This window comes from Typopeltis vanoorti, chromosome 6 (assembly GCF_054136105.1).
Source record: "Typopeltis vanoorti isolate ZY-2024b chromosome 6, IOZ_Tvanoo_1.0, whole genome shotgun sequence".
In the NCBI taxonomy this organism is placed as follows: Eukaryota; Metazoa; Arthropoda; class Arachnida; order Uropygi; family Thelyphonidae; genus Typopeltis; species Typopeltis vanoorti.
Genome location: NC_143554.1, coordinates 72,810,610 through 72,824,593, shown reverse-complemented (window position 1 = coordinate 72,824,593; position 13,984 = coordinate 72,810,610). Strand labels below are relative to the sequence as shown.

The following is a 13,984-nucleotide window of genomic DNA, read 5'->3' as shown; positions in this document are numbered from 1 at the left end:
ATGTACCATTTTGTCCTAAAATCGGTTGATCAGAGGGATATTTTAACTCGTCACCCTTCACATGCCATTCGTTTAGCGACAAGTCACTAAACACAGAAGTGGTTAGCGGCTTGCGTAATATCCTTTCGAAAAACGATAACAAAAAACAATGCTTCCTTAGCTATCGTAACAGAATTGTTCATGCCTTATTTTGTTAGCTATGTGCTGATATAGTAACGGGAGAGTCGCAGCTATGCTGTCATTAAAACTGTATTTTGTTGCGTTCTTTGCAACGCCTTATATTGCTTTTTGTGAAAATTATAAAACATGTAAGTATTAAATATATCCTAATGTGATTTATATGGTTTCATTTAGAAGTATATTACGTAATTCTTGTTTAATTTTTGTGGTAGAAGTGAAAATAAGATACGGTGAAATGATTTAATTTTCTGCCAAACTGTTAGTATTCAACTACCGAGAAAATTTAATTTTGCCTATGAATGAAGTTGATTGTTAGCATTTTGAAACAACTAGCGGTGTTACTGATTTCGCTTATGGTCTCGGGGGTGTTTTTTATTCTATTGTGAACAGTGGTTGTACCCTTGAGATAATGGATTAGTTGCAGTCATATTAGGAGGTGCGTTTGATTCTTATAAGATGATTTGCTGTGTTTCAATCATTGTCATTAATGTTTCGTTAAGAAAGCAAAGGCACACTTAAATATCTTAATTTTTTTTTTAAAGATGCTCAAAAATTAAAGACGAAAACTTCACCGACTTCATTTAAAATGCATCCAGTGTTTATTTAGAAACAGGTATGCGAATTTTACACGTAGAATTTGATCCTTAGGTGAAATCTTTTCCCTTTCATCACACCTGCTTTTCAGAAACACCTTTTATTATCAGAAACCTATCTATCATCTATCAGCACATCAAACCAAAATGTTTATATATCAACATAACAAATTATTAATTAAAGCTCTGATCATGGCAGGAAGGTAACAGCAATAGCCGAGCCTCAGTTAGAACTTCATTGGCTACAGCATTGCCATCCATTATTACCCTCCAAGGGTATTAATGACCACATGTCACCTATAATATAATAACAAATCATCTTAAGTTCTTAAAAGAACTGGGCGATGGACTGAGTCCTTGACTCTTTATCCCGTCATCTGAATGAAGTAAATCTGTATGGATAGAGTGTTATTGAGCTAAAAAGCTCTAGTCATGGCTGGGTAACGGCAATAGCCGAGCCTCAGTTAGAACTTCATTGGCTTTAGCATTGCCATTTGTCACCCTGGAAGTCCTAAAAAGGACTTTTCCGGGAATCAGGTGTTCATTCCCTACCCAAAACCATAACAAATCATGATAATGTGTTCGCATTTTGAAAATATGTACATTATTTTATCAAATTAAAGGTGTCTTTGATTTCTTCATTAATACTTTTTTGTTTTAAAGAAATATATATTATAAATCCAAAAATCTAGTTATAATTTTTAAAATAGAAATCTTTTCTAACGTAAACTTAAAATCAGATGTAAAAGATTAGTTCTATCTCTAATCTACCGAGCCTTTGTCCTTTTCCTACGATAGTGTGTGGGTACACTTACAATCAGAAGCAATTGTTCTATTTATTTAGATAAACATCTCTAGTATGAAGTAGCGCCATTCTTTCATAGCGAAATTATAAAAATATAAATTTAGATTTAAGTTTTAGTTTTCTTTATAGGAATGCAATTAATTTCCCTTTCACCTTCTAAGTTAGATTTGCCATTATGTAACTCTCAAGTTGAACGAAACTTAACTGGACTTGGCGTTGTTATTCATAATTGTGAATAGCAATTTCATTACAGATTGCTAGATTATGGCTGAGTGAATCTTCATAAAGTATTCGATAGAATGTGTGGCATATTTTAATTCCCCGATCTACATAATTATTTAGCAAAGTGTTAAGTAACTATTTATTTATTTTTTTTAAGTAAGTCAACTTGATTTAAGTCTCTGTTAATTGGAAGAGTACAATTCAATGCGTAATTCTCTGAATCTATCTGTAAAGTACAAAAATATTCGACATTGATATTCGCCTGTTAATAACGGGAGTTTAGATGAACATCTGCTGGAATATTTTTACTTCTCCGAATGATTAATAATTTTATTTTGTATTTAAAAGCCTAATAAAAAAGTAAATGTTTAAAAGAAATTAGGCTGTCATGCCAATCACACACTACCATTTTCGGTAAGTTGGGGAAGCGTTTAAAATGACAGAGGACATCGCCGGACTTCAAACATCTCCGACACTCTATACTAAATTCAAGCAAATCCAGTTTCTGGTTCAGCGTTAAATCTGTGTAATAGATAAACGAACTTGAACGAGAGATAATGGCAGTTAATAACAATATTGGGCAGACTAAAGTTAAGTAATTTTTATTTTATTTTATTTTTCGAGTAATTTTCGGCCGTGTGACACCGAAGCTGAACAGAAAACTTGGTCAAACATTATTCTGTAAATAAATGTTTTAATCCATCCAATATTGTTATTAATTATAACTAGATAATTTGATTATTACATATGTATCAAAAGCAAATTATTTGGGTATAATTCACTAGATAAAAGTAGGTGCACAGATGTTCCCATTATCTCTCTATGCATTATGAACAATACTGGACAAACAATGAGTATTAAACCATCTTTGCGACGTTCTATTTTAGAGGAGCACACAAGAATCTTGATAGAATGATAAGTTTGATAGAATACTTATTAGTTCTACACCCTCTGTCCAAAAAGAAACCGAACTTTTCGAAAATAGAAGCTAGTGGCGCCATTTGTATCTTTTTTTGTTGTCGAAGCGGCAACCTTCATTAGTGGTGTGTCGACTGTTTATGACATTTGCTTCATTAGCAACCGAGTCCTAGTGCCAAGAGTGACAGTGTGTTTCGACGAACGGTCGGAAAATGAGTTTCAAACAGAGCTGCGATTGACTTTTGTGTTAAACTTGGTAAAAGGTTTACCGAAACGCATCAAATGCTTCAACAAGCATACGGTGATGAATGCTTATCTCGTACTCAAGTTTACGAGTGGTTTAAGCGATTTCAAAGTGGTCGTGAGACGCTTGAGGACGATGAAAAGCCGGGTCGTCCAAAAACTGTACTGAGCGAAGTTAATATCCAAAAAGTGCGTGATTTCATCAAAGAAAACCTGAAATCGTCCGTGAGATTGATTGAAGATGAATTGGGGATTCCAAAATCAACTGTGCACAACATCGTGCCAGAGAGTTTGGGCCTTCGTAAATTGAATTCGCGATTTGTTCCCCACAAGTTGATCGACGACCAAAAATGTATCGAATTGAACACTGCAAGGACATTATTAAAACCGCTGTAAGGATTCAACTTCCTTGAAACGATCGTTACTGGTGATGAAACGTGGTGTTTTGAGTATGAGCTCCAGAAAAAGGGCATCCGAAAAAGAGTCGCTTGGAGAAGTCAAAAGTAAAGACAATGCTGATTTGTTTCTACGATTCCAAGGGCATTATCCACAAAGAATTCGTTCCGCCTGGCCAAACAGTCAATAGTGAGTTTTATCTCGAAGTTTTGAAGGGATTGATAGCGAGAATTCGTCCGGTACGGCATGAATATCGTGACGACCGACCTTTCGTCAAAACACACTGTCACTCTTGGCACTATAACTCGGCTGCTCATGAAACAAATGTCATAAGCAGTTGACACGACACTAATGAAGGTTGCCGCTTTCGACAATAAAATGATACAACAGGTGGCGCCATTATTTCTTCTATTTTCGAAAAGTTCGGTTTCTTTTTGGACAGAGGGTGTATAGTTCAAGCGAATGATGAATAGCTCGTGATGTAGTTGCACAATAATTGGACTACAGTCTTGCCTCTGAGTGGTACTATGACATGTAAGCTGAGTTACAGACTAAGGATTTTTTTCTTTTTTATATTTTTATGCTGAGACCTTGATCTAAAAGTCAAACATGGAACTTTTTCAAGCCACTTCATCCTTTGAATAAACTGCCGATGAAATTCATCTTTCATCTAAAGATAGTCTTAAACATTCCTGCCCACATCTTGTTGGTTGTCAAGTATATGCGCTAACTACTCGGCCAATCAGACTGGCGAAAGTTATCTTTAAATTTCTTTGTTTAACTCCCCTAAGATATCATTAAGTCTCTTAGTTAATTAACCTAATCGCAAAAGAAATTTATATCGTGTGAAATTAAAGTCTCTCATCATCATTGGCCTTTTGAGTTTAAAAGCAGCGCTGAGATTCGCAGAGAGAAAGAAAGGACAGAGTAAAAAGATAGAGCGAAACAGTGATAGAGGAGAGAAAGAGGCCTCAGTTGACCAGTTTTAGCTGTTGACCCACCGGATATTTCCAAAACGGTCGTTTGACTTTTTACTCATTAAGGGGAAAGTCCCAGAAAGAAAAAAAAAAATACATTAAAAACCTAAACAGATAAAAATAATATTAAATACACCATTGAAACCAGTATACGAAGTACAAAAGCTTGTAAAATTTAATAAACGGATAAAAATAATAAAAATAAGTGAACAAATTGGGGAGACTTGACCCGGGAGATCCAGCCCTAAAACGTCCCAGAACCACCTCGATGTTTGCCTTCGCAGCCCGAGTTTATTCAGCCCCCCCCTTAAAGTAGACTAAAATAACAAATCTAATAAAATATGAGTTTAAAAGCTCATAAAAACATGTTAGAAATATACACACTTTAATTCTCTCCTGTGTAATCTGATATATGATTGGTGGCCTACACCATTTCCTTAGGAATCGCCCAAGAGGTATCTTTCCTGTGTAGGAAGCGAAGGAGATAGGCGGATAAGCAGTTCTTAATTCGATGATAGATTCTGTTTCTTCCTCAGTGAGAAGATGTTTTTTACGCACTTTCCATGCGTGATATTTTATAACATTGATGAGAAAAATTAGATTTTTTTTTTGTTTTGTTTTTTCTCACCGGTGTGGGGGAACTGCAATAATACCACCTCAGAGAAAGTGGGCAACGAGATCCTTAGCCAGCCTTCTCTAAATGCGCTGCATTGGTGGGCACTGGAAGAAGAGGGCCCTACAGTTTTAATTGCATGGCATACTTCGCAAAAGGGGGCACAAGGTCGAGGACGATATTATGATTTCACTAGTTTCACCGAGAGTCGGCTGTAAGCGATTCTCCAAGCCAAATCCCGATGAAAAGGTTGTCCCCCAGCTGTTTTTGATATTGGTAAAGAGCAGCTCTTCATTCGTGCCCAGATCACGTGTCTCAAAACCAAACAAATCGAAAAGTTTCCAGTATGCTTTAAAATAAGCTGAAGCACTCGAAAACCCTATCCGGAACAAATCTTTTTAGTGTTTTACATATTGTATAGTACCACTCTATCACCATCTCCTCATATGGATCCAGCGTGGCCATATGCGAAGATGGTGTTGCACATTCATACACTTAAATGCAAAAGTCGCTTCCGTGAAGCTTGATAAACAGACTGTTCTGCTTTATTTTATTTTATTTTGCGGCAAGGAAAAAAATGTAATAAACTGCAGTCCGTCATCAGCTGAGGAACAGCATCAAAATCTGACTCAGTTCTTCCGCTGGTGAAAGTCTCCTCGTTATTCCTAAAGCGATCTTAGTTACGATCAAGTATACACTTTCTTGCCTTTTATCAGAATGTGTCTCGAACTTGCGCACACTATTTTGAGCATATTTGGTCATTTGAAAAACTCTACCTTATCAGCAAATATTCATTTCTATAAGCATTTATATTTATTCATATTCATAAGCATTTAAAAACCATGCCGAATTATGTTAACTCGAAATTGTGTTTCTTGAAATGTTGCGTTATATATACCTCATTTTAGCCACTGTGTACAAAATGTGCTTCATTTATTAATATAAATATATACATATAAATTAATATATAAAATAATTATACATTTAATAAATATAATTTATTTTACGTAATTTTAATTTATTATAGAATTAATAAATATAATTATATATAAATTAATTTTAGTAAGAAATTATTATTAAATTTGATTGAAAGTTTTATTTTAGGTAAAATTTATTAAAAATTATTTTTAAATTTTAAGTTTATTTAAATATTAAAAAAACACCTTTTTGATTAATGGATTATACACATAGATATAATAGCTTGTCCATATTTTGTTAGCTGATGTTCTCAGTAGAGCATATACTCCTATTTCAAGAACACTGCGAACTATACAGAAAGCATTGGTACTAAATCATCCATCAAAATTTATGGTCAAAAGATAATGCTCTGGTGACGAAATCTAATTAAATATCTTGAAATATATTCCTATTTCACTAACGCTGTTCGAACTATGCAGAAAGCATTAGCATTAAATCACCCATCTCATAATCTAATTAAATACTTTGTTGTCCTACTCTGATCCAATATAGGCTCGCGACATTTTTTTTAAATCTGAATTTATTGATATTTGCAAACTTAAATTTTTTTGACAGTATTTGATTGCAAATGCAAATGCAATTTATACAGTCTAATCGCCTTAAATATATAAGGCGATTAGACTGCATAAATCTAAATTTTGCGCTGCTGAATTTAGATTTATAGTTTAAAAAAAAAAAAAAAAAAAAGAAAGAAACTCTACTGCCATCTATCTACTAGCCGAAAAGTACTACACATTTCTCTGCTTACTTATCTTTGGGACAGCAAATGATAATCACTGCGAGCGCCATCTATTAGTCAGATACTGAACGAATGCATTTTTTCATAAACGAAGCTATCTAGAAAAATCAAGTAATTAAAAATAAATAAAATAATAAATAAATAAAATCCCTACTTATCCTACTTATGGTAGCTGAGTGCTAATGAATAACATAGAATCCTCTAGTACGAGTAATATATACATTATATCTAATTAAATAATACTGTAATACTATATAAACTAATCACATAACAATCTTAAAGTCTGTTTATTATTTTTAATCCAATTTAATGTTTTATTACTCTTTAAAAATCAGAAACACGTGAAGGAAAAATGGTTTGTTTTTCGTATCATTCCAGATTATGTGGAAGAAAATTGTAAACCTTCTCAAGGGCGAACTTTGCAGTATAATTTTGCATCTGAAGGTCCAACATCGGCAGCAATAATACGACCAAGAGAGAATGACACATACTCGCCAAAAATCAATTGTAACATCACCTTACACAGTCCTCCAGACTATGGTATCCTTATAGCATTGGAAAAGATCGACTTTTTTCAGAATGAATGCAAGGACAATCTAAAAGTAAGTAAAATCAAAGAACATTCAAATTCCTTTACTAAACACAAGAATTTCCTTAACAATATTTTGACTGTATACTGCATGTCTTTGATAGATTCAACATAATCTCACTCTCTGTGGAGAGCCTCTCCTTGTTCAAGATAACAGAACTGTAGCATCATCGGGTGATTTGACTCTTTTGTATACAACAGGAGCTGGGGAAGTAAGAAATTTTATTGGATTTCAGTTGACCGCCACGGCCTACACATACAGTTAAGTGGCATTTTTCTCATTGCATTTTTATTAAGATAACAATGTTATTTTGGTTATCCTGATAAATTAATTTTTTTATTAATAAACTACGTATGTTTTCATACATTGTATTGATCACTTGACTGTCCTGATAACTCAAGAGAAATAAAATGGTGTTCGTTATTGGATATTAGACCTGGGATAAGAGACTGCCAGTCAATCAGATATGTTCTCAAGAGGGTTTATTTATTTATTTATCTATTTATTTATTTATTTATTTTTGGAAGGAAGCGCTTCATCTTCGGAGACTAAAAACTATCTGTCATAATGAGTTTTCCAGTATTGGGATAATTTTCTCCAATAATGTATAGTGCTTTAAGTCAGGAAGGAAAAAAAAAAACAGTAGTTAGTCTCCCCCTCTCCTAATTAGAAATCAATACGACTTTTAAAAAGCGATTGATGAATTAATAAATGACCAATTTTTTTATCGTTTATTTCCAGATAAAACTTGCAACAGTACTCAGTTTGAATGTCGTAACAAGAGGTGCATTTGGAGCAATTTAAAATGTGATGGACACGATAATTGTGGAGATTTTAGTGACGAAGACAAAGACACTTGTCCAAGTAAGAAAATTAAATAAATAAATAAATTCTTCACTAGCTAATAAATAATTTCCTGTTTTCACAATGGCAGTTATAGATTTCATCGTTGCCATCTTATGCATTGAATCTCTCTTAGTGTAAAAGATAATTATTTTTATCTTTTACGCTAAGAGAGATTCTATATTTTCTTTTCTATAGATAATTTAAATAGTTTATTCTTTCAAATATAATAAATAAATATGTTAATTATCATTTTTTTTTTCATTTAGAAAAAAATATTCCGCTCATCGTGTTCCTGTCTTTAATGTTGGTAATCCTGGATATCATTCCAATTACTTTCTTAGTACTTATTTTTCGCCAGCGTTTTAAAACCAATAGACTGACAGAAGACGACACTACTTCTTTTGAACCGACAGTTGCAAGCGCAGCTGTTGTAACCTAACTGTTTTAATTGGATTTTTTTTTTTTTTTACAAGGATCAACTTGTGTGTTGTCTGTAATTACTATATGAATTGCAATTTGTACAAACTTCATTTCAATAAAGAGAAAATAATAAAAAAAATCTTCAAGGTTTAGTGTTTATTCTTTTACATCAACACTTCGATACCTATTTTACGTTATTTTAAAATTTAAATAACATATTTTGTTAATGGACATAATTAGTATAATGACCTATTCTTTGAGCTCTTATTAGTTACATTCTCTTCAGATTCGACCACAAAACAATCAAAACATGTTATGAAAAGTACGCTAAAGTACTTTTTATAGTATGCTTTGATTGCAGATGATTGCAGTAGCGTTCTCGTAGAACTCCAACCCAGCAGCCATTTTTTGTGCTCATATTCTCCTGATGACAAAGTTATTGCGCAAATAATTTTATGTTTATTCCAACCACGTTTCCTTCGACCTCCATAACTTCTCACGTGACTGCAGGCACAATTTCCTTAACTATAGGAGGCACGACCTATTCTTAAATAAGTTTTTTACACATCGTGGAATTCATGACGATAGGTTATTGGAACTTATAATATAGAAGAATAAACATTATTTTATGAAACTTTAGAACCGTATTAAGGATTTGATACTGTCACATCGCGTGGTGAAAATCATCGTCTTTTCAGACAGTCCTAATAAATTTCCAAAATTCAAAACTGTATTAATTTAAAGTGACCCTATTTTCGGAATCAGTTGTTTTTCTCTATTTTTATTAAATCTGCATCACATAACAGCAAATTTCTTGTCCTGTTGTGTTATTGCATTTTCTCTTCTCGCATTAGCTCAAAACTTGCAATTTACACACCTCAGTTTCAAAATTCCAGTTCAAAATACGATCAAAATGCAATTTTGGTAGAAGGGTTCTCAAAAATACATTATTGAAGCAAATTTATAAAGGAATTGTCAAGAAAAAAAAATATTCACTCAATACTCTCTCATTTTGTTTAATGGTATGTCTCCCTTATCCTCGGGGATCCAGTCGTTTTCTACAACTCCATATACTACCTCCTAATCGGCCTGAGTGCCTTTCACTAAGTGTCTCTTCTAAATATCGATGAGTAGCGCCATCTCACGGGATCCCATTATATCACATGTAAGTATAAATACTTCACAATATAATTTTCATTTTTAAATAACTCTTCTGTACTTCCTTTTTTTTTTTTTTTTTAATTTCCATTTGTTGAGGATTCGTCTACTCTTCCTACTGTTCTATGACCATTTTGTTTTTCTTTTACTATAGACTACTTAGAAGACATAAAAGAAACAACTCAGAGAAAAACTGTAATATATAAATTAGAGTCGTTGGGTCCAAAGTCAGCAGCAATATTAATGACTTCTATTCACCAAAAAGACGTTATAATATTATCTTACAGAGCCCACCAAAGCAGGAGATTGTTGTGGTGTTGGAAAAAGTTGAATTCCTTGTGAATAATTATCGAGATAAACTAATAGTAAGTTAAATTACATGCATTACAATGCAATAATATTCTAGATTATTTTGATTTTTCCCACTTAATCGGATTATCTTGCTTCTGTGATAATAGTTAGATTTTTTTTTTTAACTGTTAATATTTGGTCCATTTCTACTAAGTATAAGACATTTTCTTTGGATTTATTATTGGACCCTGATTCTTTATAAACATATGTATACAATCGTCTACAGTTTCGCCAGCTTAATTCTGTCTGGCTTCTTCAGGACTTCACTAACATTAAATGCTAAAACAGAAGAATGCAGTAACGACAGTAAAATTAATTAAAATTGAAAAGACGCGTGACATTAAGAGCATGGACCGTGGATACTCAGTCATTGTTTGTAGATCGTGTTTTATAGTTTTTCGCGAAATTGAGTTCTGCTAAAATAGTGAATTTATTAACTTTGTCTTTTAATGTCTTTTAATATCATGCCTTGATTTCTGTTGAGAGTGTCTCCTGTCCGGAGTACCACTGCAGTTTCTTTAAAGTTTCTACATCTGAAATCTTCTTCAACGTACGGCATGGAGCTGTTGTCCCAATCGATGGAGTGGTTCGAAATAGAGAAATGATGGGCTAATCCTGAGGTGTCTGTTCTGTTGTTGTTGACATCTCCGATATGCTCTTTTTTTTTTTTTTTTTTCGGATTTCTAGGGTTCGTGATGTTTGGCCTACATAGTTCAGTCCACAGGAACATGGAACAGGGTCATATACACCTGCGTACTTGTAGAAGGCGATGTTGTCTTTAGGAGATCTTAACATGTGTCGTGTAGTTAAAATAGGTTTAAAGGTAACCCTGATGTTGAAAGACCTCATGATGTTTGCTATTTTCGTTGAAACCGAGCTGGCATAAGGTATGAAGATGGATGATGTATACTGCGTAACTTGAGGCTGTCTGTGGGATGTTTCTATTATAAAATTCCATGTTCCTGTGGACTGAACTATATAGGCCAAACATCACGAACCCTAGCAATCCGAAAAAAAAGAGCATATCGGAGATGTCAACAACAACAGAACAGACACCTCAGGATTGTCTGAATGGATTCTCCTTCTGTTGACATGCGCAGAAGTGCCGAAGGATCTCGTATCTGTGGGCGTACTATAACGACATTAACAGCAAAGAACTAGAAAAAAAAAAGACTAAATATCGAGATCTGGCAATCGAAGTTGACCAGCTATGAGTTAAACGCACCAAAGTCATCCCAGTTGTTATTGGTACCATCTATGCACTCGAAAGAAGCTACCCAACTATTTACACGAATAGACATCAATGAGATAACCTCGTATGATCTACAAAAAAAAATGGCACGACTTGAAAGTGAAAGAGTCCAAATTATACGCTGCTAACAGACTCTTCTTATATTCTTGGATAGAATCTGAATAGTTCTATATCGCCAGTTAAATTGTTGTTTGAAATATCTTGTTTTGACCTTTTCAATCATGTGAATAAAATAATAATAATAATATATTTTTTATCAATCAATCAAACTTTATTATTCATAAATAATATTTACAATATATATACATGCTCACAAGTGCATACAGGTACCTACAAGTATATAACAATTGTTTTAGATTAATAATTGCCTTGGGCATGGATATTTGTGATTGTCTGTGAAAATACTAGGGCTGGTGGTTGGCGGTAGATGGCGTGGTATAGTTGTGGGTGGTGGATTGAGTGGTGTAGATGGCGAGTTGAAGAGTAGGTACCCTTCCCTCGATGAGTCTTTGGACTCCCTGGAGGTGTCGCGTAATAATAATAATAATATATATATTTTTTAAACATTTTATTACGTCTCAGTATAAATTACATACAATAATAATATTTACAATATTTACAATAAGGATTATACAGAATTTTTGAATTTAGAATATGCATAATAATAATAATAATTTATTTTATTTATTTATTATTATTATTTTTTTATGTCTCAGATGAATTGCATACATAGTTGCTGTAGTAATTATATATATATATATAATATTTATAACGCATTACAATTGTGAATAACAGATACTTGCAAGTTAATAATTTTCTTCCTCGAAGCTTAGCAGAGCTTATCTGAGGAAGATAATAGATGATGGAGGGTGGTGGTTTCATGGTTATGTTCCTATACTGGTCACAAGCCAGGTGTTGATTTTACTGTTTGTTGGTACGTGCTTGGAAGACTTCGATTGCTATTACAGTTTAACTTTTTTTTTTTTTTTTGTGCAAATAGGGTTGGATTTAGACATGGTGTGTTTGTTTCTTTAAGTTCTTGTAGTGATAGTTTTTGAGAGGGGGGAGGGTTTGTCATAGGTTTGTGTGTGTGTGTGCATGTGTGGTGGGGGGGAGAGAGAACAGGAATTGCTCTAATTTTCATTCTCGCTATAATATTTATATAGCGCCTGTTTCAGCTCTCTGTATGTTCCTAGGTTTCTGTTGTGGAACGGCAGTTTGTTTATCATGTCAAGTACGTAGAAGTTTCGGGTGGCTTTGCCGTAGATTTTGTACTTATATGTTATGTAGTTTGTTGACTGTGGTCTTGTTATTTGATATGTTGTTCTGGTTACTCTATATGTTGGGCTGTAGTAGTGTTTTAACATGACTGTGTAGTGGCATAAGTGTTTCACCTTAAATATTTTGTGTTTTGTCCATGCTTCCTGCATAAGAGTGGGTTGTTCCCAGAATATCAGTTTTATCATTTTATCTTGCAACCATTGTAGCCTGTTAAGTCTGTAGTCTGCGCAGAATGCGTATGATGTGATTGCATATCTTAAAATGTTTTCACATAATGCTTTATAGATTAGTATTTTTATGTGGGTTGGGGCAATGTCTTTTAATCCGTATAGTTTGCTTGCTATTATCCTAAGCTTGGTATGAGGTAGTTTGTATGGCTATTCCAACTTTGATCTGCATCAAAGTGAAGTCCAAGATAGCGTGTTGTTTTCACCTGTGTGATGGTTGTGATTTTAGGTTCTGCACTTTGTGTATAGGAGGATGAATGTTTGATAGTGAGATATTTAGTTTCTATGGGCAGGGTTTGGGGGTTTTTGAATATCATTAGCTTTGTCTTTCCAGGGTTTATATATATGCCGTTTTCAGTTAACCAGTTAGTGATTTGATTGATGTCGTGTTGCATATTTTTGTAAGCGATATTTGCATTGTTGTGAATGGATACTATGGCCGTGTCGTCTGCATACTGGAAGATTTTACTTTTTAGGGGGAGTTGGCTTATGTCGTGTGTGTATATGTTAAATAGAATGGGAGATAGGACGGCTCCTTGCGGTACTCCACAGGCTACATGTATCTCTTGGCTGTATGCTGATCCTATACGTGTGATGTGCTTTCTGTTTTTCGTGTATGCTTTAAACCACTGGAGTAGACGACCTCCAATTCCGATATGGGTACGTTTCGTTAACAAGGTTTTATGTGTTAGTGTGTCAAATGCTTTTGTTAGGTCAATGAATACCACTAATGTTATTCTGTTTTTATCCAATGCATCGTTTATTAGATCTGTGAAATCTTCCAGGAGTGTTGCTGTTCCTTTATTTTTTTGAAAGCCATATTGTGTTTTGGGTATGATTTGAAATTTTTCAACGTATGTGGAGAATTTCTGATATACAATACGCTCCATGATTTGGTTGATTACAGGCAGCGTGGCGATAGGTCTGTAATTACTTATTATGTTTCTTTTTCCCTGTTTGTGTATGGGTGTGATTAATGCAGTCTTCAGTGTTTCAGGTTTGTGTCCCGTTTCGAAGATTTTATTTAACAGTTTTTGTGTAACTGGAAGTAGGTCGGTTGAGTGTTTCTTGATGTCTTTTGGTCTGATTCCGTCTATCCCCGGTCCTTTGTTAGGATTAATTTGTTGAATTGTCAGTGATAGTTCTTCTTTTGTTACTGTGGGGAACCACATCGACTGGGTTGCTCGTGGACCTA

General features: G+C 33.9%; 1 protein-coding gene across 1 annotated transcript; it reads left to right on the top strand.

The window, feature by feature from the left end:
* Positions 1 to 175: 175 nt before the first annotated feature.
* LOC150105560 (low-density lipoprotein receptor-related protein 10-like) lies at positions 176 to 8,668 on the top strand. Its single transcript, XM_090394905.1, has 5 exons — positions 176 to 308; positions 7,043 to 7,266; positions 7,358 to 7,514; positions 7,996 to 8,118; positions 8,367 to 8,668. The coding sequence occupies exons 1-5, from the start codon at positions 233 to 235 to the stop codon at positions 8,537 to 8,539; spliced, it is 753 nt and encodes a 250-aa protein (XP_090251031.1). The 5' UTR covers positions 176 to 232; the 3' UTR covers positions 8,540 to 8,668.
* Positions 8,669 to 13,984: the final 5,316 nt, after the last annotated feature.

What these genes read in the sequence shown, in the direction of transcription:
- LOC150105560 (XM_090394905.1), top strand. Translation starts at nt 233, where the DNA reads ATGCTGTCATTAAAACTGTATTTTGTTGCGTTCTTTGCAACGCCTTAT. An exon ending in AATGCAAGGACAATCTAAAA is followed by an intron (nt 7,267 to 7,357) that starts GTAAGTAAAATC and finishes TGTCTTTGATAG; the next exon opens with ATTCAACATAATCTCACTCT. An exon ending in AGACAAAGACACTTGTCCAA is followed by an intron (nt 8,119 to 8,366) that starts GTAAGAAAATTA and finishes TTTTTCATTTAG; the next exon opens with AAAAAAATATTCCGCTCATC.